Raw genomic sequence first — 27,943 nt, 5'->3', positions numbered from 1 at the left:
CAGGCCCCCAGCACTGCGAGGCAGCAATGCTAACCACTGTGCCACAATGCCACCCAGATGCCCATCCATTACCGTTTACTCCTTATGCATGTTGAAAACTGCCCTAGAAAAATACATCAAAAGCTGTTTGGATTTAAACACTGCTAATTAAAGAAGCCACTATTCTCACTATCAAAGTCCTATGAAATTCAATGATGAATTAGTTCATTGAAGTACAAGAAAAATGTTACATTAGGAAATAAGTTTTTATTTTTCCGTCTCTTGGATAGTTGTTTGTTTTTAGAATTATACACCAACTTTTCAAACTGTACATGAAGATTTTTAGAAAAAAAATACCCTGACTGAAACAAGGTAGAAAACTGTCCTCAAAATGATAAAATGCAACCTAACCTGAGGTTTATACTAGTGGGCTTTGTAGTTATCCATCCAATACCAATCAATTCAGTAGAGGCCAGATGTGATTAAGGATTGTCCACAGATCTATGTCAAGCCATTCGAGTTAGTAGACCAGACACTGTCTCTTTTCCTTCTGAAACAGAAATTACAAAGCAATACTCAAGCATGGTGACAGAGTTCACACTCATACAGGATGGGATATCTTTCAAGCAATCATGTTAAACCGAGATCCTTCACTAGCTAAAGACATTAAGGCTCCATTCAGAAGAGCCTGGGGTGTTAATGATGAATATACAGTCAAATCCAGAAAAAAATTAAAATCTATGATAAAATGTACAGATCTAATATCTAGCTCATCTAAAATCTCTCACATTTTAACTAAATATATTATTGATTCTGGGATTAAGAAAACAAGACATCTCCACTCATTTCGCTTGCCTTCACTGAATGTTTAGTGATAATACTTCCATGCAGTGCAGCAGGGTTTCCCCTTCTTTTCAATAAACAAAATATACTGAACTACCTGTCCAAGAAACCCTGATCATCTCTAAACATCATTCAGTAAAGGTAAGCCACTGTGGATCCTCCACTTCACGCTGTATTAAACTATGAAACATTTTGGCATCATGCTTGTAGTCCTGGTAGGGCTAATAAACCAGTATTGTTATTTAATTTGAGGTAAATCTCTGTTACCTGTACCCCAAGGGTGGCTTTAGTCTCCAGAATTATTGCAAGCAGTATCTGCCATCAAAAATGCTGCCAAGCGTTTTTCTATTATCCACCTGCCAATTCATTCCTGGCAATTACTTTCAGCAATTTAACAGTAATTCTGGATTTTTAACCAGGAAAGAAAGACTTTTTCAATTTAAATCCTCCATCTCAGAAAATTGAGATTGAGGATTTAAATAATGATTACAGCATGTGTAGAATAAATATCAATAATGTCTTCAATTTTCTTACCAATATGGCAATATGGTTGTAATCTTTCCAGCTAAGTTACACACAGAAATTCACTAACAATTTCCAAATGTAAATCCATCCTTAGTCCCAAGTCACACAAAGGCCAGTACAATGGCTCCCAGAAGATATAAATAGGAGCTTTATTTAACTTATTTCAATACAAGTTAACTTTTTACACAAGAACGCAGGATATGATAATGTACATCCCACAACATTATATGAATGATCTCAACCTGGTGTCATCTTATTCTACAGCACTACATATACTACACTTACAGTTCAACAATTTCAATTATTTTATTCTTTAAAGGTGCTTGCAATCCTCCTGATGTTTTCTGCTCTAAACATTGAAAGTAATGTGGTGAATTATTACTTTCAGAAAATTACAGTGGAGTATGGAATAGAGGTCAGGGATGTTAATTTACTAACACTATTGTTCATGTACTGCAGCATCATCCCATGGCCAAATATCCATGTGCTTCAGCTAAATCTGAAAATAAACAGCCAAGATAAAAATTCTGAAGATTTTGTGCAACTCTCTCATTGTTTTTCATTGTTATTTTTTTGAGAAAATACAATGTCATTATTCACTGAAACGATTCACATTATTTCAAAACTGAAATGTTTTGTTCAAAAGACAAGGTACAGTATATTAAGATTTACACATGGTATTGTAAGCTAAAGGGTGTTAGAAAATGCAATATATCATTGAAGATACTTTTAAAAAATCTCATATTGCTTTAGTTTGATGCCCAGATTGAGCAGCATTTTTGTTTAAGAGATTAACATTTATTAGATCAGGAAGGTGCATATTTTAACAGAAAACGCAGGAAGGCTGCAAACACATTTGAGAAACCGGAGTGTATAAACAGCATGAGAATATGTAAATCCCTTTCTTCTCACTTTTTCCTTATCATTTAAGGCAACCTGCTGATTCAGGTTGAATGAATCACAGGGAATTATACATAAAGAAAACAAACTTGCTTACAATAGGTAATATAATCATATGGCTTCTCTAGCCTTAAATATGACAATTGGAATTTTGTTCAACATTTTAGATTTAACAGTGATGAAGTCAACACATGATGTAGCCCACTGCTAGCCATATTGTGCTTCACTATTAGTTAAATTCACCAAACCAACTGGTAAACTGTTTTATGATCATGGCTGTATTTCATGTTACAGAATTCAAATTACAGTATATATTAAAAACTCCTACTGGATCCTTCTAACAGAAATATTAAGGCATGCCAACAAGATGCATTAGGTTGAATATTCTTTCAGAAAAGTACACATTTGAATGCTACAATACACATGATTAGAAATAACATCGTTTGGAAAAAAGAAACTGAAAAATCCAAAGTATAAAAAAAATATTCACTCCTAAGATATGAACAGAAAGATGAGACATTTAGCTCACAACCAAGGGGCTGCAGGTTCTGTTTTATTTGCATGATTATTACCTGAGCAGATCCATACATTAAAAAAGCTTCATTTTCTTTTTTTGCAGCATGACAAACTGTTAACCACTTATCCATATAGGTTTGTAGTGTTATGCATTTTAGTGATGATTTTTCATTTTTCTCCAATTTTTCATTTTCAAGTCATACAGTTTTCATGCAAAACATACATAACTACATAACACTTGATGAAATTTTCAATGGTTTATCAGATAGAGTATAAAAAAATCTATTTGTGTTAAAGCCAGGCTTCTGCTATTTAAGAACTGTCTTAATTGACATATATTGGTTGAGATGCCCTGACATTAATCATTAATCACCTGAGCAGACCACAGGAATGATATAATTAGATAAACACAGGGATCTACATGATCTGCTTTCTCCTAGATACAGTCCTGAACATCATGATACTCATCACAAAGGACAGAGAGCAACTGATGTCACAATTAGAAGACTACACTAAAGACAGCTTTTGTCTGACCTTTCTGTTCAAAACAACGAAAGGAAATAGTAAGACTAAATATTAGTAAAAAAACCCAACATATGGCACAGCATTTACAAAACAAACCTGTGGTTGAAGAGAAAAATAAACAACGTGTATTCAATTTTGACACCTAATTTTAAAAGATGCCTTAATTCTATGGAAAACAGAATTACCCTGCCTTCCCCGTGGAGCTTAACTTATAAATAACTTGTCACAAAAGTTCTGAAAAGAAAGAGAAAGACACCCAGATACACACACATTACCTATGCATGGTACAAGGGGGAAACAGAGACTGAAGAAAGAGCTTTGGGTAGGAGTGAGGGGCTGCACCAGGTGAGAGGCTGAACAGGTTGGCACATTGGTCAATCAGGTAAAAGGTAGGAAAGGTGATCTCTGCAGAGATTAAAATTCATATCCAACCAGCCAGCTGCAGTTTCAACACAACGAGAGCTGCAAGACAACAAAACACACAAGTTTCACTCACATATTTAATAAAGGCAGCAGTTCATACAGTGGAAGAGTATAAGCTTCATGACAAAGTTTAAAAAAATCTTTGATTCTGGAGAACTGTTTGCAGCTGTATGTCATCACACCACAAATGCACTGCAATTTTTCTTGAAACAGATACTTTTTTCTGATACCCTTACTTAATTTCAAATGAGATATACAGAAATTAAAACAGAAAACATTTTATTACAAAAAATCGTATAATCATTACAAACTGAGTCTAAGCCTCTGCTGTTTACATTAATGTTTTCTTGCTTGTTAGAATAATAAATTATTATTATTATTATTAGATGTGTTTGAATTTACAGAGCTTCCTCAAATGTGGTTATTAAGCTACTGTGTATATTTATAAAGGTAGTCGTGAAGTTCTGAAAAAAAGTTATAAAAAATAATGACAATTTATGTGCTAGATCTGGTAATGCTTGGCAGTATATGTCTTTACATCCCAACAAGTCTTGATTGCGTGCCATCAACATGGAATGTTTTTATCGATCCCAGCTGGCTGTACTTGGCAAAAACTTTGTCATGACTCATTTCATGGCCATCATTGCTAAATAGCATGTTTTCCTATGTGCTGTGGTTTAAGCAATTACACATAAGAGGCTAATCTATCACAAAAACTAACCTATACTGTGAAATTCCAAACTGATTCCTCCATAAGAAGAACGATTAGGAACCTTCTCTACAATATCAAACACCAAGAGAGATAAAAAAAAGACACTGTAGTTTCTTTTTTTAAAAAAACTGAAAGTCCAAAACTATAACAAATACTCAGATTTTGGGGTCTTTCAACACAAGCTGTTGAAATGCATTTAGATGCTATGGCAAATTTGTGATTTTTTTTATAATTTTATTACAATAACTGCAGTAGAAAATTACAGCATTATAAACTTATGCATAATACTTAAATATTAAGCAGAGGCTTGTCCCATCAAATAACACAAACTTGAGTTTCCTATACTTTTTTTTGCATGTAAATCCATACTACTGGTCAAATTGATTTCCACAATGGATTTTGCCAAGATATTCATATGTATATTTCAAGGCATTTGCCAAGCAGTGCATGCTCCTATTTGTCATATGTAACTTCTGAATACATAAAGCAAGATATCTTAAGGTTGACAGTGACAGTGGTAATTTAATCCTTGCATTTATATTGCATCTTTCATCCAGAATGACCCAAAAGCACATAACATACGTAAGGGACCTTAATTCATCCACAGCTGAAGTGCAGAGACTGCATGTCAGCAGCTCCACTGTATAGCAGGCGAGTTGGAGAAGAGAGAAATTGCTTCACCACTTGAATTTAGGAGGAACCTTAAACAGGCCAGATTGTGCATACCCACAAAAGAACTGCTCTAAGTTCACACCCCATATGTTGATGACTTACTCTTTGACTCTTCTGTTGCTGCCAACATTTGGTATTTACTCCTGAACCTCTAAATTCATGACATTCCCTTTAACTGCTCCCTAATGTAAGATAACATGAGGATTTTCAAAGAAATATTACTACAACACCTCACTTTTATTTGTTCACAGTGGCACTGATCCAAACACACTTTTAGTGTTTGCATTTCATATTCAGAACACTCGGCCAAAATTCTGAATGCATAAAAATTGAAAAGAATTCTGTACATCAGAATGAATTGTTTCATGTATTTCATTTCCTTCAGTGCAGTGTATTATTTTTCCAAAATGGATTACAATTGTCAGTTTCTTTGTAAGCATAACATTCAGGGAGTCATTTTTGGCTCCTTGACTGTAATATCTTTTGAAAAAGAAATTGGAATTCACTTTTGGGCTGGTAATGCCTTTCAGCACCTTCCAATGATTTGTCTAAAAATCATGTGAAATTATTTGTGCCAGATAGAAGTCCAGAATTATCCTTTTTAAAATGCAAAATTATAGTTTCTTTGATAGAAAAAACTTCTGCTTGGTAGTACAGTAAGTACTTCGGTAGGTCTTGTGGTGTGGATTAAAAAAAAAAAGCTAACAGTCCCCCCCCCCCCCCCTTGTTCTGAATTAGTTAATGTCAATACTTTTTTTAGCTTCTGCTCTGTGATTTATGCTTGTCTAGCAAGGCGCTGGTATTTGTTTTCAAGACTGATTTTGAAACTACATAGATACTTTAAAACACAAAAGCGTGGTAAAAATGTAAAACACCCAGAACAAAGCAGAATAATGACAGCAGTCAAACAGGTATGTTTTGCAGATGAAACAATAGAAATAGAAGCATTTTGGACTGGAGACTAACCTTCTGTGTGGAGCTGGTATGTTCTCCCTTGTTTATATGAGTTTTCTTCTTGGTGATCTGGTTTCCTCCCAGATCACCAAGACATGCCTGCTGGTAGGTGAAGTGGTGTCTCTAAATGGTCCTTGAGTGTGCATGTCCAGGGTGTAACCCCACCTTATACCCAGTATATGCAAAGTTAAGACCCCAGCACTCCACAACCTTCTATTGGATGAAGTGGCTTTGGATAATGGGTCCATTTAATTCATTGCAATAGTAAGCAGTATATTGTATGCTTTAAACATAGCACACTTAAGTGCAACTTACAAAAATGCACAATTCATCAAAACGAAAAGGATCGTTATACAAAACATCAGTTAAGTCTGCATTAGCGCATGGTTTGTCTGAGCTTGTTGAATAAAGCCAGTTATACTTTCAAAGATCTCCTGCATACAATTGTTATTCAACATGTGATTCATTTAGAAACTTCAAAGATTTGGGGTTTAAGATATATCAGATCCCTTCTCTTGTCAAACTTGACAACTCTCAAAATATCCTTATATAAAATATTTTAAAAAGTCTGATCATGTTTTGACAGCAATTATCTTATTTAACCCCTAATCTGTTTTAGTTGAACTGAACATTTTATGTCACCGATCATCTCTCATTGTTCTTGTTCTAAAAATTCCATTAAAAAGGACAAAACACAGATTACTGCAGTGTATCATCTGAATTCAAGTGTTAGGGGGATTTGTGCCTGCTGGAAGGACATAAAAGTTTTTAGGCAATTCAAAGCAGATACAAAATACCTCAAACTTCCTTTACTTAGTGGATTATACATGTCATGACTGTATGCATTCTATCCACTATATCTGATACAGTAATGTTATTTGGAAATGTTAATCAAAGGAAGAGACTTTGATTTAAATGTTCACCTTTGGTAACTTTTATCTTCCTGCGCCAGTGCTTCTGTCTTCATAGATGGTGATTTCAACCTGAAGAACACATTGTTAAGGAAACATTTCACCTTGAGTACTGAAGCCTCTTAAATCATTTTCAAGAAATGAAACAAGTACAAAGTGGTGATACAACATTGTATGCCTTTTCCTAAGTGCCTTCTTGAGTAAGCAGCTGACAATGCATTATATGAACACTGTCACAGAACCGTTGTTTCATACCTAATTTAAGTTCTGACCAGGTAGTTAAGTGCTTAAATGTTACAAGTATCAAAAATAAAATGCATGAAGTTTAATCTTCTACACTAACAGGTGATTATGATGAACTGCAATCACAGAAACAGAGGGATGCTGAACTACAGCACATGACAGATAGGTAAATACACAGTATTTCAGAAAGGCAGGAAAGAAACAAGAGGGTCATCTTTAGCACTATAAATTAAAATCTGTATGCAGACACCCAAGCTTCTCTCCCTGTCTGTGTGTCTCATGGAGAGCAAGTTGGGGTATGCGAAAAGACAAATTCTGAACGCAAGAAATTGAATATGGCCAATAAAGCTATCTTAAAGTGATCTTAAATGAACCTAGATTGGTCAGAGATATAAAAAAAAATTCATAATGTACTATAACTCAACATTGTCTAATTAAAGTAGGAACATATGTGTAAAAGAAGAAGTGTTTTTGTAGGCAAACTTTTCTCACATAGAAGCTCAGCCGCAGAAAATAAAATGGTACACATGACAAATGACTGCTCTTCGGACAGCTCTTCGGACCACTTACAAGAAGGAATGTCCTTAATGATCTTAAACAATCAATGAATGAATGAGAAATCCAGACGTGAGAAAACCAGAAGGGAACTGTGATCATAATGGAGTATTCTTTGAAGTGTACTTTGTGACTGTACAGGTAGAGTCCAAAACAAAGGTTTACAATATCAGGAAAGCAGAATATAAAAGAATGACAAAGACCTTAAAGAAAGTAGAACAGGACAGGATGGATATGAAATCAGTGGAGAATGAATAGAAACAGTTTAAGAATGGAAACATGAAATTTAATGTACCCTAAGACTAAGTAAATCAAAGGTTAGAAAGTAACGGTCCAAAAAGCTTAATAAATCAATGAAGACAAATGAAGAAAGAACTTTATAAAATGAGCAAAAAAGCATGGATCCTTAAATCAAAGAAATCAAATATGAGGAATTGCATTGAGCATTGACAGGAACACTGGAAAAGAGGCTTAAATATTTTTTCAGTATTACATAGCTAGTAATGTACAGCATGTAGTATCCATCCATTCATTTGTATTCATTCTTTTTTAGAATTATATACCAATAGGTTTTACTTCTATTATGCTTGGAATTATGGAAACAATTCTAAGAACTAAACTAGATGATTTTACGTGTCGCCTTATGATTCTGACAGTCTGCACAGATATAGAAAAGCCAAGTTGTATTTAATTTACTAGTTCTTAAAACAGGCAACAACAGTTGCTTGTTCAAAGAACTAGTAAATTAAATAAGACTTGAGTAGTAAGCCTCATAAAGATGAATTCGCAAATTGCAGATAGCAGGCATTCAAGGAAATGCATGTGCTCGGATGAAGAAATTGTTAATGCATTGAAAACAGTACAGATAAAAAATGTTCAAACTAGGGAGATGTCTGAGAGCCACTCTTCTTCCTAATTATATCAATTACCTAGATTTTAGTATGCTTCAATTTTACAAGATTGCTGATTATAAAAAATAAGAGGATTAGAAAACAGTAGAAGCTGCAAAGGAAATTCAAAAAGCCTTAAACAGAATACAAGATTGGCCAATCATCAGACATTTAATTTAGAAAAATGCAGAAAATAACATTCAGGCGGCAAAACAAATTTTCTTACATAAAATGGGAAATGGGAAACAATGAGCTTAAAGAAGCTGCTTATGAAAAAGATTTCAGTGTCTACACCATTTAAATCTTCTAGACAGTGTGGAAACACAATAAGGTAAACAATGTTAGGATAAGTAAATAAAAGTGTAGAATGTAAAGGTGCATTACAATTGTACAATGTACGTATAAGACCTCATTGAAAAATACTGTATACAATTTTGATTACTGCATTACAAAAAGATATTGCTGCTATGTAGACAATCCAGATACATTTCCCAGATTACAGAATGTCTTATTGACAAGATAAAAGTACTGAACATTTTAAGTTGTGAACAGAGAACGCTTTTAGAGAACCTCAATCATGTATTCCCAATTTTCAAAGGCAGTGTGCAAAGTCATCCAAACTGACATCTTCAAAATCAACCCAGAAGGGTTGTGTGAAACACAACCCAGAAGACAAGTGGAAACTATGACTTAGTGCATTCAAAATGGAAAACAGGAGGTACTTTTTGGTACCTAGGCTTCTTTCCACAAAACAGCTGGATGAATCCCCAGATGAATTACTTACTAGCAATTAAATGAGACAAATGGGCCAAATGACCTCCTATCCTAGGATTTGTAACCGTCCATATATTATTATGTTTCCTGCTGCTCTCAAGATTCTGAAACAACCTGATAGTGTGAATAGATACTGCATGAACTGGACAAAGTGAATCCTTCTTGTATTTCCAACTTGTTAATATACAATAAGTCATTATCTCAGAACAATACATTGTCAAAGATATTATCATGTTTGTGAATGTTGCCTTAAGTATCTAGGATAACACAATATGCCTGAATATGTACATTTTTAGCACAGAAAATATCTCAATATATCCAGTTTTTGCCTGATACCTGACAGAGCAAATAGAATATCAGAGATGAAACAAAACATATAGTACTCAGGGACTCATTTCTGTCTCTGCTTTACTCACTGGGTGAACATGACCAGGACTGGCAACTGACACAGATGTTCTCATGAATTACCCAGTTACCCATGAAGGCCAATAAAATAATACATAAAACTTGGCAACAGTTGTGAACAGTTTCAGCTATACTCAGCAGAGCCGGCACTACTGCAATTAATCTGGATGTCAAGTGTACCACACACTTGTAGACAGATGCATTTAAAGAGCTTTCGTTGATTTTATGCAGATGAAACATATTAATTTTGTTTTCTTTCTATTACTACATGGTCCCCACTTCCCATTCTCCCTTTCCTTAGCAATCAAGCAACCAGAGGATCTCTGTTTTCCATTAAAATTGTTATCCCTATAACTTGGCTACACATAGTTCATCAGATCTCAAATAGCGAAGCATTACTTAACACTACATTCAATCTGACACATATTGTGTCTGTAATAAAATTATCACGCAATCCCAAGAGTTGCTGTGAAGAAAGAAAAGAATTTTAACAGAACTAGTTGAAATATTTTTGCTATAAATGTAATCATCCATAATAAAAAACTGCAGGTGATTTTCAGCACATGTATTCACTATTTGAAAACCAAATATTTTTTCTTGTGTTCTGGAAGGGCTTCCTGGTAAAATTTGTTGAGCTATATTGAGTCATTTGGTCTGCATCTTCCATTTGCATTTCCATCTCACTGTTGAGCTGTTTCAAGATACTTTAGTGCTTTTGAATACACTTTTACTAGTTTCCCTTTACTTACAACTTCCCATATTCACCTCTTGAACATTAAGCAGTTTTAGTTTAAGACTACAAAATTCTTCGATTGAGGTCTTAATTGATTTAGCAATCGGTTTTATGTCTTGTATATTCACTTGCACAACGTTATTTACACAACTCCATATTGTAGCATATTCCTGTAAACAGTTGAAGACAAAAATGCACAGAAGACTATGCAGTACATTGTCTAAGCAGACTAATCACAAAGGAGTGATCAAGGCTCTTGGTTCAAGCACTGGCTCTGCCCCTGGCTCCCCATTTCCTACCTTGAGCCTGTTACTTAACTCTTTGTGCTCCATCCTTGGGATGAGACATAAAGCATGTGCTTAATAAAAATGGCAGCATCTGATGATGTGTATTTCACCCTTCATCTCTGTTTGTTGCTATGGATGAAACCATCTGCTAATTCTTAATTTTTACTAATAATGCTGAAAGAATTAGCCATGCATTTTCTATTCTGTCTCAGTTGTGTTTCTTTTGGAATGACCCCCAGCTGGTCTCCCCACATCCCTACCCTCACAGAATGGAAACAATTTCTATGCACCAAACATGGCCAGAGCCAAAGATGAGTCACTCAAAATGACGCAGTGGTTCATTTTAGTGAGGTGCAGCATGAATGATCATGTTCTGACAAGGACTAGCTGCAGTGATAAATTAAAGGATACTACTCGCAGTCCTCGCTCTATAGGGTCTGTGAGAAGCAGGCCGCGGGGTGCGTAGATCTTGTCGTTCTGTTCTTGGATGTACTTGGCAATCTTCTTCAGAACCTTCAAGAGAAATGGAAATTTGTTAGAAACAGCCTTTCCTTCCAGTCTACACTGTCCCTAATTATTGAGAGAAAATGGGAGATCTTCTCTTGGAAGCCTTTTATTTTTAGGTAACTATACCCGACCACGTTCATGTATCCCTATTTATTACATATCATGTTGAGTTCCTCCAATGTGGATTTAATGCATCACTTTCCCCTACGCTGGACAGGTTTCTACTGGATACATTTATATGTTCTTCTCACCTTACATGTAAATGTTTTCTACATAAAACTGATGCTAGCTTGGCCTGTCAAGAACAAATTAATCTCCATATTTCTAAATGGCTGACATGTAAAAAGTATGGGTCTGTACCTCCAGAAATTAATTACAACTACAGTCTAATTTGTCACTGCCTATAAAACAAAATGGAAAACCAGTGCTTGGTTCTTTAATAATACAATGTTCATGACATCAACCTTTTCAACTTTCAAAGGATTAGTGTTCTAAATCCATATTTAAAAAAAAACACACATCTTCTACATCCACAGTAGTAAACAAATTCCCATATAGCAGATTTTTGATTGTGAAGTAAAAAGTCTAATGCATGCTATTCACTCAGTTGTCATATTTTTATTAAAAGAATAAAAAGTGAACTTTATTTATTTTAAGAAATACTGCAATTAAGAATGTTAAGTATCTAGTATATGAAGGTACCCTGCCTTGAAAAATCAACACTAAAAAAACATTTGTTTTAAAATTGCAGTTAGTGTACCTTGTTTAACTTTGAGTAAGTGGACACTAGTTTTTTATTACTTGTCAGTTTTTTATTCCTTATAAACATATAGTGGTCTCTTTGCAATTAGTTAGTATGAAGGGTAACAGTGGCACTAAAGAAAGATCACTTATATTGATGCCAGTTTAGCATGCCATTAACTATACTCCTATTTTTGCATGGGTATATGCTGGTCACAATCTGTTGTAGGTAAACATACCACAATTTTAAAAACCCTTTAATTAATATGGCATGTCAACTTAGAACAAGTAACTGATAACTTGATAACAATGGTGACCTCGGCAGTATCATGTATACAGCAGGTGTTTTAATGGAACTATCCAAGTGATACATTAGTCACACATACAGTGCCAGTGCCCCACTCATTTTGAACACACAACACTCCAGATGTAAGTCCAAATCCCTAATCATTACCCCTAAACTGCTGCATAATATTCATATATTGTCTGCACTGAAAAGTGTTTTAATCCCAACCCACAAAAGGGTCACAAAGTACATATTGTTAATATGCAAAGCTAGAAACACACGTCATATCAGCACACATGTATACCAGAAGAAACATTATGCCAAACTTTTAAGTCTCGACTAGACCAAGATTGTAAGTATTAATGTTTCTCCTTTATAAATTAAGCATTGTGTTAAGTCACCATCCAACAGATGGTGCCCAATAATACTCCAATTTCTCAAAGGAGCTCTGAAATCACTTTTGTATAAAATGCAAGGATGAAAAAGTGGAAAAAAGAAAAAAAATATTCACAAAAGACTAAGCATCCAGATTAATTAAACCTTGGTTGAAAATGTTTATAAGGAAATCTGATGCTTCCAAAATCCAGATTTAGGTCTTAATTCTTGACACCCACGTCGTCAATATCCACCCACCTGCTAGTAATAGCCTTTTAAAGGTGGAGGGTTTTCAGTTACAGCAGCCTCTAAATTGCTTAATATTAGACCTCCATTAAGAATCCGAGCTGCAGTAATGCTGGTTATCTTTCCATCAGCATGTTGTCAATCATTTGAAACCAAGACGACATCTGGGAGGTAGCCAAGAGCAACGTCTGGACTCAGTGTTGCACTCCAGTGCACCTCCCACAACCTGACCGCCATGAGAGAAACGTGATAGGTCAGGTCTCTGCTAACAAGCCAATCACTGAAAGATCTTCGCATTGCCCAGACTGGATGACTACTCATGAATAAAGAGCTTCTGTGCCCAGCCTCTGGCAACTGGCACTGTGAGACCAGAACAATCTGTGTATCACCACTCCCTACGAAAGTTCATTCCAGTTTCAGCTTAAATGTCATCTTAAATTTAATGAGGAGGACAATGGATTGTCAAGGTCCACGTTGCACATTAAATTTCTTGCTGGTAAAAAGGTACACTCAAGCATCTGATTTCTTGACAGGATATTTTTAGTGAACACGGCTTCAAAAGAAAATAAAGCCCAGGTCTTTTTTATGCAGAGCATCTAAATTTGTTTTATAAATTTAAGGTCCATCTATGCCGAGTTTGAGACTTACGCTTTGGGTCTTACAATTCATCCAACAACTCACGGAGAAAACAAGAAATTACATACCATAATTTTCTAGGACTTTCATAACATTTTGTTATTGCAGCACATATCTAAAAAAAGCTCATCGGTAAATCTATGATTATTTGAAATAGAAACAGAAAGATCTTTCATTTTAATAAAATACGGCATCTACTGATCTATTTTCACAATGGGAGAGGAAAAATATTAGGAAAGGTTTTAAATAAATCTAAAAGAGGATCCAACAAAACAATTACAACATAACTACCATTATGACTACAATATAAATGTATGTAAAAAAATATATTTTTTAAAATAAATGCAGTTATGACATATGTAAATTCATTACACTGACTAACATTTGTCTTTGGAGGTTATTCTTGCTGATGATTAATATTATAAAATGTTTCAGCAAAGGAGTTCCAAGGACCTGTGCCATTCCCCAGACCAGCAGGTGTGAAACTCAAAAGCTTCATTCATCACTAAACAGGACTCGGCACTACTGTTGACAAGTCCACCTGAGGTGATATTCATACCTCCTTATTCTGTCATTTCTATGAACATTATTGAGCCCTGGGCCTCGTGTGGTCATCATGCCTGCAAAGAATAACTTTTTTAGCGAACGACAGTGTGCTGACTTCATCCAGCCTCCAACATACCAATGGCATGAACGTATTGTTTTCTTGATAAACAGGGTAGATTAGTTCCTCTCTGTGTTCTCCCTTCTTGATTTTAACCAGGCTTGACATGATGTCATATGTATGATACGTTTCTTGGTTCATAACACAAAACTACTTCACGCTTTTTAAATCTCTGAAATTTGTGCAGTGGTAAATCTCTAGCACAGCTGCACCTACCTTTTCGTAATGTGTCTCTATGCAGAGGAAGATAGTGTAGGCTGTGAGGCAGGCCAGACAGCCCTCCAGGTATGACTGGCCTCCTAGTTTTTCTGCCTCAGCATACAGATTATTCAGTGTTCTTACTGTCTCCTCAAACTGCTGCTTGTCAATCTAAAATCACACAAAGCACACATCAAAATATCACAATGGAAACAATGCATACACTGGAATGCAAGGAGTAAACTACATTTAGTAGAAACAAATCTGATCTACACTATATACAGACTAAGATAAGGTTCATGGTTCCATCTTAAACCTTTTCTTTTATACTTATATTCAGGAATCCATTTTTAGACAAAATATGTTATATACTCTCATGCCTTTAATAAAAATGCTGATCTGTATGAAACATAAGAGGAGAGGAGCATTAAGATATGTTACATTTACTTTAATTTGATTACACTGAGAACCATATGAAAGTTAGGCATTTCACAACAAATGCCAACAAATTATTTTCTTTTTTCTTTTTTGGGGGGTAACAATACAGGTCAGATGACAGCAATTCAAGAATCGAAAAACAAGATGCTGTATTGAAATAATCCCACACTGGCTGTGAAATAATGAGGATGCCTTGGCAGTTTCTTCACTGCATGTTTTCACTTTATTCTCTGTGTTTTGGCAAAGCTGTTAAAATATTTTTAGGGGAGGGAGGAAGGGGTTTTACAGTGTACTGGCTTGCTTGTTAAGAAAAAAAAACAGAGTCCTTATCGACAAAGAAGTGATTGTTTTACTGAAATTGATTCAAAGAGCATCATGGCACAGACACTGAAGAACACAAGGATAAAATAATCGCTTCCGCGCTTGCTTGGGAAATAAAAGCCTGGAAAATTAAAACCAGTAATTTTCTTTTGCTTCAAGTAATGCCAACTTTTGGGATGAGACGTTGGCTAAAGGAATTGACATTTTAAGATATGAACCTTTGGGAGTGTTTTGACTGGGTGTTAGCTGTAGTCTCCTCTTTTGATCTGTGTGAACGCTGCCGCTGCAATATAAGAGAGCATTTCTGGAATCTACAAATCAGAAAGATGCACCAGTTTTCCTTGGCTTCTTAAGAACCCAGGGCTAAAACTGAATATTTGAATCCAGAATACTTACGAAGAATAAAGAAAAAATAAGTTTTCAAAGTGTACACAATGCCAGCAAATAATATAAAGTCTCTGCTCATAACTTATGTATAAAAGAATCATAAAAGAACATTTTAGTATTTCGTCAAAACCATTCCATAACATTTAAATGATCACTAAATGATTTAAATGATCACTAATAATCATAAATGTTAAATTATGATTTCACTGCTTATTGATTAGGGTGCTGTGGTGGCTCTGTGGCTAAGGACTTGCGCCTGTGGCTGGAAGGTTGCCGGTTCGTATCTTGTGGCCAGCAGAGGAATCCTACTCCGTTTTGCCCCTGAACAAGGCTCTTAACCCCAACTGCTCCTGGGGCGCCATATAAATGGCTGACCCTGTGCTCTGCTCCCAAGCTTCTCTCCCTGTCTGTATGTCTAATGGAGAGCAAGTTGGGGTTTGCAAAATTACAAATTCCTAATACAAGAAATTGTATATGGCCAGTAAAGTGAAATTGTATATGGCCAGGTAGGAATGAGACTTTTTCTAAAACTATCATGGCTACTTAAGTGTGTGAAAATGTAAACAAAATTAATATAGTTGCAAGAGTGTTAAGTGAATTTAATCTTTTCTATATTTATTACAGCTTCAATTGCGGTCATATAAACACTGCATATTTGCCTTTACTTCTGGTAACACATTTAGATTATGGAAGCTCCCCCTCTTGTTTAATAAAGCATATAAATACAAGAACATTATATCAAAGATTACAAAACTAAACAAAAACACGAATGCCAGCTGAAGAGACGAGTGGGTGTCAACTCAAGGTCCAGGATGTTGCAACCAAACGTTTTTTAAATTTTAATCAAAAACTGGTTTCTATTACAACCCATTTGTAACTTGCACTTCTAGACTTTTGCCTGTGGTAGGTATTTTAAGTCATGTTATTGTTTTATCTATTCATTTTTAAATGTTTAAAAGTTTTGCTAAAACAAAAGTCCTACAGTGGTGACATTCCTGCAAAGTGAAGAAAGTCCAGACTAGACAGCCTTCTGGTTTCCTCTCCATTTGTGCTCTCAGGTATTAATCAAAACTCAAGCCATATTTTACTTTAATGAACTCAAAATACTGCAGATTCACTGTTCTTATAAGGAGCAGAAATAATTTAGAAAATACAGGTTCAGCTAGTAATAGTCTTATATGTGCAAACTGAACACAGAAAATAAAAAAAACATTGTATGGTTTTTAGTATGTTTAGAGTTTTTGAGCCCATGATTTAAAAATTCATAGACTATTGTGCTTGTAAGCAGATGAGATCTCTGACGGCTGCCCTGAATATTCTGATAGCCCTTGTTGCTTTTGCTGGACTTGAGCCAGTGGGTTTAACTAAAAAAAATACTTTCTATTTCTACAAAGATCAAATGAGACAGGACATAAAAAAAATAAATATTAAGGTAAAAATCTGCAAACACTAAACATATCCAATGGAAAAGCAATCTTTTAAGATTCCAAAGTACATTAGTTCTTAAGAGAGGGAAAAAGGTGATTAAAATATAGTTTTTTACATATTAAGTATATTAATCACTAATTAAACCATCATTTGGACTTGAAAACACCATACTGTAAAATGACCTTAATATGGAATATATAACGGTTAAGAATATTTTATGATGGAGTCCTACATTTGGGAATGAAAAGTACTTGCAATGGTGTGTACAGGGAAAATAACCTCTTCTTAGAGAAAAATGCAGCTATATTAATGCTTCCTGTTTGCAATACTGTTTTAGGTCTGTGTACAGTTCTCAGGGTTCATTTTTCTATGCTGTTGAACAGTACTTGTCAAACAACTCTAGAAACTCATCATTTAAACACTGAGCAGGTATCCCTGCAGCCCTTATGTGAACTTCCCCAATATTGCTCTCCTTCTGGAGAGACCACCCACACAGGGGATGGGAACAGCATTTCATGTTTTATCTTTGCTAGTGCTGAAGAATACAGATCTTCTAATATTTAATAATATGCACTGAGGACCTGCGTCTAACCCTTTTGATTCCTTTGAAGGCAGTTCTAAGCTTTTGCATTATCATATGAACTCATCAGATGGCACTGCCTTGGCTGGAATTACCAATCTCCAAGACATGGGAATTTTTCAATTTTGTCAGCTTTTCTTCTATTAATTGCTCAAGGTACATGAAAGTTTTGAATTATCTATTTTAACTAAATATTTTTAGAACTGTTTTCTGTGTTCCTTAGTTCCTGAAATATCCTGCTTTGTATATACTGTTGCCAAGATATTTAGCAAACAGTGCTCCATCTGTCCTTGACTTGTCCGATAAACTGGTGCTCCTTAATACAGCACTCTAAACAACTCTGAAAAGGTACTCGTTCAACGATGTACAGATGTAGGTGGGTGTTACGCTGCATCAAGCCGTCCCATAATGAGCATTCGTGGTATTACAAAAGTTCAGTTAATTCAACTTACGAATTTATAGCCAGCAGCCACATCAGTCTGCAACTCACAACTGGTAGCTCACTAAAGCTAAACAGGTGTGAGCCTGGTCAGTACCTGGATGGGAGACCTCCTGAGAAAGCTAAGGTTGCTGCTTAAAAGTGGTGTTAGTGAGACCTGTAGGGAGCGCTCACCCTTCAGTCTGTGTGGGTCCTAATGCCCCAGTATAGTGATGGGGACACTATACTATAACATGATGCCGTCCTTCAGATGAGATGTAAAACCGAGGTCCTGACTCTCCGCGGTCATAAAAAATTCCAGGGCACTTCTCGAAAAGAGTAGGGGTGTTAACCCCAGTGTCCTGGACAAATTTCCCTCTGGCCTTTACCAATCATGGCATCCTAATAAACCCCATTTATGAATTGGCTTCATTACTCTGTTCTCGTCCCCATTGAGAGTCAAAATATGATGAGCATAATGTGCGTACTTTGGCTGCCGTTGCATCATCAAGGTGGGTGCTACAGATTGGTGGTGGTGGTGGTGGTGGAGGGGAGTCCTCATTACCTGTAAAGGGCTTTGAGTGGGGTGTTCAGAAAAGTGCTATTTAAGTGTAAGGATTATTATAGTTTCAGATAATTGGTTATTGAAGCAATACCAAAACAGGAAATTCTGAAACCCACCACATTATAGAGATAAACTCATCTTTTAGTTAGAACATAAGAACATAAAGGTCATAATCAAGAAGAGGCCATTTAGCTCATCTAACCCATTTGGTAGTTGACTGATCCAAAGATCTCCTCCAGCCAATCCTTGAAAGAAGCTAGGGTATCGGCTTCAGAAACATGGCTGGGTAGCACTCCTATTCTTCCTGCGTCCGTGTGGCTTTTCACTGGGTAATATACATTCCATCCAAGGTGACGTTCTGCCTTGAGCTCTGTACGTACTGGGTTAGACTGTGGCTCAATGTGACTGTCTGAGGATAAAGTGGTTACTGTAAATTGAAGAATGGATGTTTATTTTTCTAAATACCTTCTTGATTTGCAGTTTTTTTTTTACATACATGCTCATAACACAATGATTAGTGTTCTCCTACCCTGTTTTCCAGCTCAGTGGGAAACTTGGTCTGAAACTGGCACAGGGTGCCATTCGTGTAGTCCCTCTGGATGAACACCTTGGCAGCAATGGCTGCTTGTTGCCTCATGTCCTGCAGACTGTGAGTCTGAAAAAGCAAAAAGAGCAGTAAGCATCTTATAAGATGAGAGTTCATCTGATTAGTCAGTAGAATGCGATGATGAGCGGCCAGCAGAATACTGACGAGACATCCAAGAGCAATGCCAGTGTGTAGAAGAGACACTGTAAGGATGTGAACTTAGAATATATGCATGATGTATTTATTTTTAGCTATAGGAACTGTGAATTGCTTACTTTCATTGCCTTTTGAAGGACAAATGAAGGAATTTAAATTCTTAAATGTGTAACTGCTAGAACACTGAAACCATTCTTTGTTTGTGTACAGACTGAAATTCAATCCATTTTTAAAGTAGCCTAGGCCAGAGATTAGAGATATCTTAATTATAAAACACACCTAGGCCAGGATTCCTAGGATTTCCTAGGATTAGGTTTATGGGCTATATTAGAGATGAACTGGATTTTCATATTGTGTGCCATCTCTTTCCCATTACAAAAAAAATGCTCTTCATACAGTTTCACAGTCTCATTCTTCTCTGTACGTTCAATATTTTGACTTTTTGCGGAGCACTCTCTAACTTTGTACAGAAGGAATTACATACACCATTTAAAAGCTAGTGTTGTACAAATTGATTGAAATTAATCAATTTCATCAATAAAATTGTTTAATTTACATATACTTGTATCAGAGAACAGAACTGAAGATCTTTTTGTAGGTTTATTCTTTTCTTGGTCATGCCTCCACTTATCAAGTACTTAATCTTTTTAAAGTTCTTGCCAAATACATTGATTAATTTATCATAGTAATTACTATAGCCAGACAACATGTTCACTATATGCTTTTTTATGTTTCTATGTTTAATGAAATTGCTGTGAAAAAATGCAGCCTTTAAACAAGTCTCTGTAAAGAAGTCAGTAGATTAGAACAAAAGTCTTGCCAGGCAACTACTTGGTACTCTCTCACTGTTTGTTTACAAGGGGGAAAGCAAAGAAGAAAAATTCAACCACCCAGCATTTCTGCTCATTAGTGCAGTCATCTTGTAACCGTGTTATTGTCAAGATTAAAGTTTTCATGCTTGTTCTCTTGTAATCAGTGGTCTTTTTGAAGAAGACAGCTTACCATACAAACACAAGGTCCACAGCTAGGTACAACAAAGGACAATTCGCTTACATAGCACCCAAACAGCCTCAAGCACTTACAACCCAGAAACTATACCGCAATCCTAAAATCTAAAAGAGGGCTGCTAAAATAAAACTTTTAACAACTGATTTAAAAAGCCAAAAAAACTGTGGGGATGTGTTGTGTACTTATAGAACAGAATATTTGATCTCCACCACTTAACACATTCTGCGGGTATTCAGATAATAACATAGTCCAGTGTTATTTGGAATGTGAGGTACTTCCTAATGTAATCTCTCCGTAAACCTAACTTTTCTGATTGAACATGCTTAAGGAATTTCGAAGGTTAAAGCTGATGATGTCCAAAATGCCTCCTTCTTTTGTAATCTTTCCTGTGCAATTCAACAAAATGGAATATCACTGGGGGACAGTACAAGAGACTATATATAAAGCTGTATACACCTAAACTACTTCCTAGCAAAAAAAACTGCTTCATATTATAATGAGTAAGAGGTTACATCTGACTAACGGTAGAGTAGGGAGGAAATCTAAGCTAAATCAACACAAATATTCAGAAAAACCATGATCCCATCACAGCAAATCTTCTAATGTCTGGCCATAGGGAGCTACAGTTACCAGGAAACTCGAAGGAGCACTGAACAACCACTGACTCACAAAGCAATTCAAGACTCAACACTGTCTGGTCTTTGCACTGACGCATACAAAGGAATATCTAGCTAAGCCAGCTCCTGTTCGGCTCAATTAGATGAGGATTCCATTTAGAGCACAGGTTGGATCCAAAGATCCAGAGATCACAAGTTTCAAATTTGGCTTATGGATTCCTCAATAGAATTTCAAGGATTATTTCAACCTTAAGTCATTGAATTGAATTTCAATGACAAAGTTATGTCTACAAGGTTAAGTTGGTTTGAATACAAGCAAGATTTTCATGATTTTCAGCATAGCACCAACTCTCTAATTAAAAGGAATCCATTCACATCCAGATGCCCAGATGCACATCCAGATGCCCACTTGCCCACTGAGGTCAATTCTTCAAAGCACAGTTTAGGTACTAAAGCCCAGAGATCCTTGGTTTAAAATTTGAACAAAAAAATCTGATTTACCACTACACTCAGGATTCGCCAAAACAGCAGCACACAACTGGGGTTGGGTGGATTGGGCTTTCCACATAACATGCAAGTCCTGTAGCTTCGTCACCCGAAGTAGGCTCCCAGACAAAATATTGTTTTCTTTCTTCTCTTTTCAGCATGGAATAAACCTTTACTTGTTCCTTTGCAGCCTACGCATGCTGACGCAGCTACCCACCTGAACTACATGAAATAAACCTTTACTTGTAGCTTGCCAAGCACCTGAGAAATCAATGTTTTTTTTTGGCAATTTGCATCTGTAAAACAACCAGACGCCTCTCTGACACTATAGGTTCACAGTTTTGATAAGAATTAGATGACCTGACAAGAAGTGCCCTCTAAAGAGGATGCAGGCACCATCTTCAACATTCCTGTACTAAGTACGATGAAGTGATGAACTGCAATTAATAACTTCCAAATATGAGGAAACATTTTTTTTTAAAAGGTCAAGACCTTACCAAGCAAATCTCTCTTAAATATTTCAATCAGACAAATTTTGAAATAGCTTATGTAGGTAGCTGTGTCAGCATGCGTAGGCTGCAAAGGAACAAGTAAAGGTTTATTCCATGCTGTAAACAGAAGAAAAGAAACAACATTTTGGCTGTGGAGCCTTCTTTGGGTGTCAAATTTTGGAATGCTCATTTAAGCTGAAGTCCGAAACTCACTGCAAACCTTGAGGAAAAGGATAGACCAATTCTGCCCTAGAACATTTTTCTTTTGAAGTCCTGAAGCACCTAAAAAGCCATCAAAGACTATCCTTCTAAACAGACGTGGCAACCTAAATGACACAATAATGTGATACAGTGGATTAACAATAGCACCAGTTGACCCAGGTACTGGAAAGATTGCAAACATAAGCAGGCCATTTGATCTAGCTAAGGATATCACGCAGCTGTTTCTTGAAAAAAAAAAAAACAGGACACTGGCTAAGACAATATGGCTGGTAGCTTGAAATTCACACAATCCTTTGTGCAAAGTAATTGCACCTGTTCTCACTTTGACATACACTTTGCTTTAGTTTCCATTTGTTCCCCATGGTTCATCTTTTACTGTTGATTCTGACTAAATCCATAAGGTTGACTTTGTGGAAGAGTTTTGAGGAACTCTTTTTAAGGCTAAAAAGAATCGGGCTTAGATATTTTATCTTGTCTCCTTAAGACATTCCTTTGATCTCAGAAATGTTCCTAGCTGCTCTTCTCTAAATGGATTCTGAAGCAGCAAGATACTTTTTTGCACTGTGAGGACCAAAACTGAACACTATTTTAAAAGGAAAGACTTTCAGCTCTATAACCTTAAACGGGCGTTGAATTCTAATGCATGATGCCACGTCACTGTAACTGTTTATTTTTACAAAAATAAAACAATATCAACAATGGTGCTTTTATCCAAGTACAGTATGCACTGGAAAAGCCTTACAAAGAGACTTTAAGAAAGCATACAATGTGTCAGTGTACTGAGTAAAGATCTAGTACATCTAATTTTACATGTCTGAAGACTGGAATGACATTTTATCTAAAAACAGGCAAAGAATTTAAGTGTTTTTCTTCTAATACAAATTCCAGTGTTGAAATTCGTAGCACACATTTAAAACCACATTTAGTAGAATCCATACATTTACAGTACATGCCCCCCGTAACGTTTCTACATTGTGTGTAATCTAAGCCTGCAATCATGACACTTTCAAACAGTACTTTGAGAATATTAGTCTCAAATATTTGAGAAATTGAGAATCTGTGCACAATCCATCCCAACTGATTAAGCTACAAAATATTGTTATATGTAAATAGAATTAGATTTTCCAAGAAAATAGGAAGATTCTCAAATGTGTAAGTATTCAAAATATTTTCTATGATAAACGGCAATGAATTCAGGTTCTAACAATTAGTCAGAAAATTCAGAAAATCAGTGTAATGGTGGTTTAATTTGACTTCAGAGTTATTGCATCAGTCTCTGCAGATTTAGATATTGAATTTCAAGCACTTTTCAATACACTGCATCAAATCAACCATGAAGACCAAGGTCTTTTCCAAACAAGTCAAGAATAAAGTAGAAGAAAAGATCGGGAAAGTTTTACCAAAAAAATCGAAGTTGCTAATAATCACAAAGTGGAATGCGTTTCATACCATTGGACCTTAGTTGCATACTGGTTAGAGATGCTGCTTTGAAACAAACACTGACTTTAAATGGTTTACAAACTTCTGTGTATGAACACCAACTTTACATATTGACAATATACCAGATTCTATATAAAGCTGTCCTGTATTGGCGAGTGAAAAGAAAGACATCATTACAGAAAAAAGTCTGCAACAATGACCCCGAGTTGAATCAGAAAATATATAGCAAAACTTGAAGATTGTGCTCCATCAACAAACCCCAGTAATACTGTCAAACTGGAGCAATTTTTCTTGAAGAGTGGGCAAACAGGACCGAACAAAGCAGTCAAGACTTATCCAAAAAGTCATGGCAACAATTACTTCTAAAGCTACTTCCAGCAAGTACTGACTTAGGAGAGTCTAAGCACTTCTGCACTAGTTTTTCAATGTGTGTATTTTCTTTGAATTTGTACACGCATTTTGCTGACAAAACCTTTCTTTGTTCATTATTCTGAGATAACAGGGTTTAGTTTGATCATCACATGCTATTTTTCCACGATTACAAAGCTCCCAGAGAGTACCTATTAATTCCCTGCTGCTTGTGCAGGATACCACAGATACCTCAGCTTCAGATTTTCCCCGCTAACAGTGATATACAGTATCTGCACACATTAAGAAGCCTGCTAAGCAAGTCATTATGCTTTAGCAAGCACTTAAATGTGTGTATCTAAATGCCAGAAGAAAGTATTGGTCAGGCCAATTATGCACCACAGAGTATACAGGATTAATAAAAATGCTTTGCCCAAGATCTCATGTCAGTCAATACAACTTTAGTCACTGACTCATCAGTATTACCTTTGCTGAAGCTGAGTGACGACTAAGAGCATAATGAACAAGGCAGACGTCCTGTGCATTGCCAGAGAGGATGTAACACAATCTGTATAATACCGCAATAGACTTTTGTTCCAATTCACAAGAGACATTTTAAGATTGTCTTCTAAGGAGAAGATAGTGTCACAAAACTATCCCATCTAGAATACGGCAATGATTCATGTTGTTTGTTATTAAGACGTAATTAAAAACTGAAAACACAAGAATTAGACATTCACTGAACATTATTAAAATGTATGTTCATTTTAAAATATTTCATTCTGATTGACTGATTTTGTTTGTGGACAGATAAGAGAACTGATATAAAAAACTGTATAATCTTTAAACAAACTCAAACATAAACCCCACAACACTTCAACTAGCTAAAAATAAAATAACGCGGATTGTAACTAATCGAAACGACAAAAAAAAAACACCTGTAAACATTTAAGCAGGTTTTAATTTGTCCTACTAATACATTCACGATTTTTCTTAAATTCTTCCATACTAAAATGTCCTGTAGCAGGTACTTTTAAAATAAGACACTTTTAGTCTAAGTCGATTGAATCAATATTGTTTTAAAAACAAACGGTTTCTCTGTTTAAATTTGTTTAGCTTTTAGTAAATTGTTAATTTAGCTTCACTTTTCGGCTCCTCATTCATACTTCCCACTGTTACTCGACTCATTTAAAAACGTTAGTTGTCTAAAGAAGAAATGCATTTTAAAATTTCATTTTTGTATTTAAAAATTCTGTCATTACCCTCCAAGCAAATACATTTAAACAATGACGTAGTTGAAAAGCATGCATTTAACACTATAAAATGCTGTCCATTTGTTTTGATTAAATACTATCAAGAAGAAACAAGGCGAATTCTCTCTTGGACAAAGCAGTTACTGAAGAGCTGTGTTGAACTGATCGCAGACAGCTTTTGTCTTAATGAAATATCCTAACCGACCTTCCTTACAATAATTTATAGGAGCTGAACAGTAAAGTTGTAGATTGTTACAGAAACTGTCAAGTGTTTCTCCCCCACTTTATCGATTACAAGATTTGTGCTTTGTTTTTTCAAAAGCAAGTAACATTGTAAACACGCTGCAGCATAAAACGCTGTACTGACACATCACACAAAAACTTTAACATGTCACATGGATATTTTAAAAATATACTGTATCTTTAAGGGTTTCTCTATTTTTTTATTCGCAACCGTTCTAACCAAATAAAATAAACTAAGACCAAAATTAGAACCCTCCCTTACCTCCGCCATGTTGAAACCCCTTTAATTTCTTACTTCCGTACTTCCGCCTTGTCTGGTGCACTTACATTACAAGTCCGACTGAAAATGCTATTTTTGGAATTTTAAAAACATGTTCCGCTTGAAGGCCATTATTTTATTAACTCCTTTTTTCAGCAACTGTACAGAATTTAAATTTACTAATGAATTTATTTCGTTTCAGTCTTGTTTCTAAGAGTGGCTTATTTCTTAAAGTGTTTCTAGAAATTAGAAAATGACTTTTAACGCGGAAAAGCAATCCCGACGATTGCAGAATTATTCGTTTCACTGATTCAAATTTGAGAGGCCAAAAACATTTGTATAAAGCTGCACGTGAGTTAACTCATTGGAACTTCTGGAACTTTTTTTAATTGTCTATCACTCCGCATGAATAGAGCCAGAACTAGATCCCATCAAACTACACCATCTCCTGGTATTTACAGGCAGGGGATTTCCAGGTCATAGGAGCAATACCTTATTGACATTTCTGTACAAGAACAGCAATAAAAACATACAGTACAGCTAGCTGACATTTAGCAACAAGATGTGCGCTAAGGCTTCAAAGAAAAACTGGACTCTGTCCACCCTAGAGAGCAAGCAGGATTCAGTGCTGGATATAACACACTGAGCTGTCAGCAAGTTGGACAATCATTGAAACACTGGCATTTATTGAATCAACTGCATATGAGAAAGCATTTCACACTCTGTACACAGCACCTGCTTTAGATGTTTAAAAAACAGACATCGATAAAGCCTAAATTAACCTAATCAGCACCATTTATAAGAATTCAAGAGTGCTCAAAAGTGTTCGCTCTGATATCACCAAACAACACACAATTAACACTTTATGCTTGGGTCAGAACACCCAAAAAGGGCATGTGACATCAGGAAAACAATGAATTGGCAATGGGTAGGACACATAAAACATAGAACAGACATTCTCTGGACCAAGGAAATACTGAGCTAGTTTCCAAGAGGCATAAAATAACAAGGACACATGTAAAATTAAAAGGTGAAATCATTATGTTTGCAATAGCAAGTTGGACAAAGATAGCTGTAGGCAAATGTTCATGGAAGAGTCTTAGGGAAGAATTCATCCAGAAGTGGATCAACAAAGTCTCCTACTGTATATGCAGTACTGTATCTCTGTTTCGTTAATTATTAGAGTTATTGCTGTTTCTAGTGAGTTCCCAGCTCACTTGGGTTACTTTGCCTTTTTAAATGTTTTATTGATGTTTTATTGTCAGTACATTTTTTCCCCATTAAAAAACTAGGCAAACTGGGAATCTCACCAGGATTTCTAGAAATGTAAGGCATTCAGTCCATTAATCATGAAAATCTGTTTTTTTTTTTGCATGGAGCACATTTCTTTTTGCTTTGCTCTAATTGTGTGTCTAAATGGCCATGCTTTTGTGCAAGCTCCAATTCGATCTCCAAAAGCATTTTTGATATGACAAAACCCATCAAAATGAGTGACAGGAGTTGGTATTACCACATAATTAAGTGTGGGAGAGAAAATAAACAGATTTAAAGTTTAAAAGGCTTAATAATTTATCCAGAAAAAACATGAAGTTCAGTATCCCAGATTCCTCATTGCAAAAAGACAGATTCATGGCATATCTTCTTTTGCATTGAAACCTCCTCTTTAGCGAGGTCAGATGTATATTGTGACCACTGTAGCTGCAACTAGTAGTGTTATGAGCTTGAGTGGGGGTGTAAAGATGCTGATAACTTTACAGCAATGGGGAATTAGCTCCCAAGCCCATCCTAGCCCCTGTACCCACCATTCCTGAAATGAGTGACCCCACCTGCTATAATATAGTAAAAACTTCTGGTGGTAGACATATTTCATTTAGAAAAAAAAAGTATTCATGTACCTTGGTTTTCACGTTTCAGGTGCAGGTAATTAAAAGCAGTGGAGGTAGGACTAGGTAGCTAATCTGCCCTAGTGGGAGAAGATTTTCAGTACCATAAGTAAATACTAGGTTTTCCCAATGGAAAGAAGAGCAATTTAAAATAAAAATCTTTACATTCTACCTTTTTCCTTTTCCTTTCATGAATAGGCAAATTTGTTCAGTCACCTATTTCACAGAGAAATTGTATATTGAATAATACCTCTGTTTAATTTTAGTCTTGGCAGTTAGCATTTAACATCCAATTGGATAAAGACAAAGCACCA

At 35.7% G+C, this 27,943-nt stretch overlaps 1 protein-coding gene across 1 annotated transcript; it reads right to left on the bottom strand.

Annotated features, from left to right (window-relative positions):
* Positions 1–1,472: 1,472 nt before the first annotated feature.
* On the bottom strand, positions 1,473–25,810 carry golga7 (golgin A7). The gene is made up of 6 exons (XM_088905920.1): positions 25,750–25,810; positions 19,167–19,292; positions 14,519–14,671; positions 11,259–11,360; positions 6,973–7,032; positions 1,473–3,750 (listed from the first exon to the last, which is right to left on the bottom strand). The coding sequence occupies exons 1-5, from the start codon at positions 25,756–25,758 to the stop codon at positions 6,985–6,987; spliced, it is 438 nt and encodes a 145-aa protein (XP_088762046.1). The 5' UTR covers positions 25,759–25,810; the 3' UTR covers positions 1,473–3,750; positions 6,973–6,984.
* Positions 25,811–27,943: the final 2,133 nt, after the last annotated feature.

The sequence above is a fragment of the Atractosteus spatula genome, chromosome 2 (genome assembly GCF_055471065.1).
Source record: "Atractosteus spatula isolate fAtrSpa1 chromosome 2, fAtrSpa1.hap1, whole genome shotgun sequence".
NCBI classification, from domain to species: Eukaryota; Metazoa; Chordata; class Actinopteri; order Semionotiformes; family Lepisosteidae; genus Atractosteus; species Atractosteus spatula.
This window is presented reverse-complemented; position numbering and strand designations above follow the sequence as displayed.

What these genes read in the sequence shown, in the direction of transcription:
- golga7 (XM_088905920.1), bottom strand. An exon ending in CCACTGAGCTGGAAAACAGG is followed by an intron (nt 14,672 to 19,166) that starts GTAGGAGAACAC and finishes GTGTGATTTTAG; the next exon opens with ATTGACAAGCAGCAGTTTGA. An exon ending in TAGAGACACATTACGAAAAG is followed by an intron (nt 11,361 to 14,518) that starts GTAGGTGCAGCT and finishes TTTCTCTTGAAG; the next exon opens with GTTCTGAAGAAGATTGCCAA.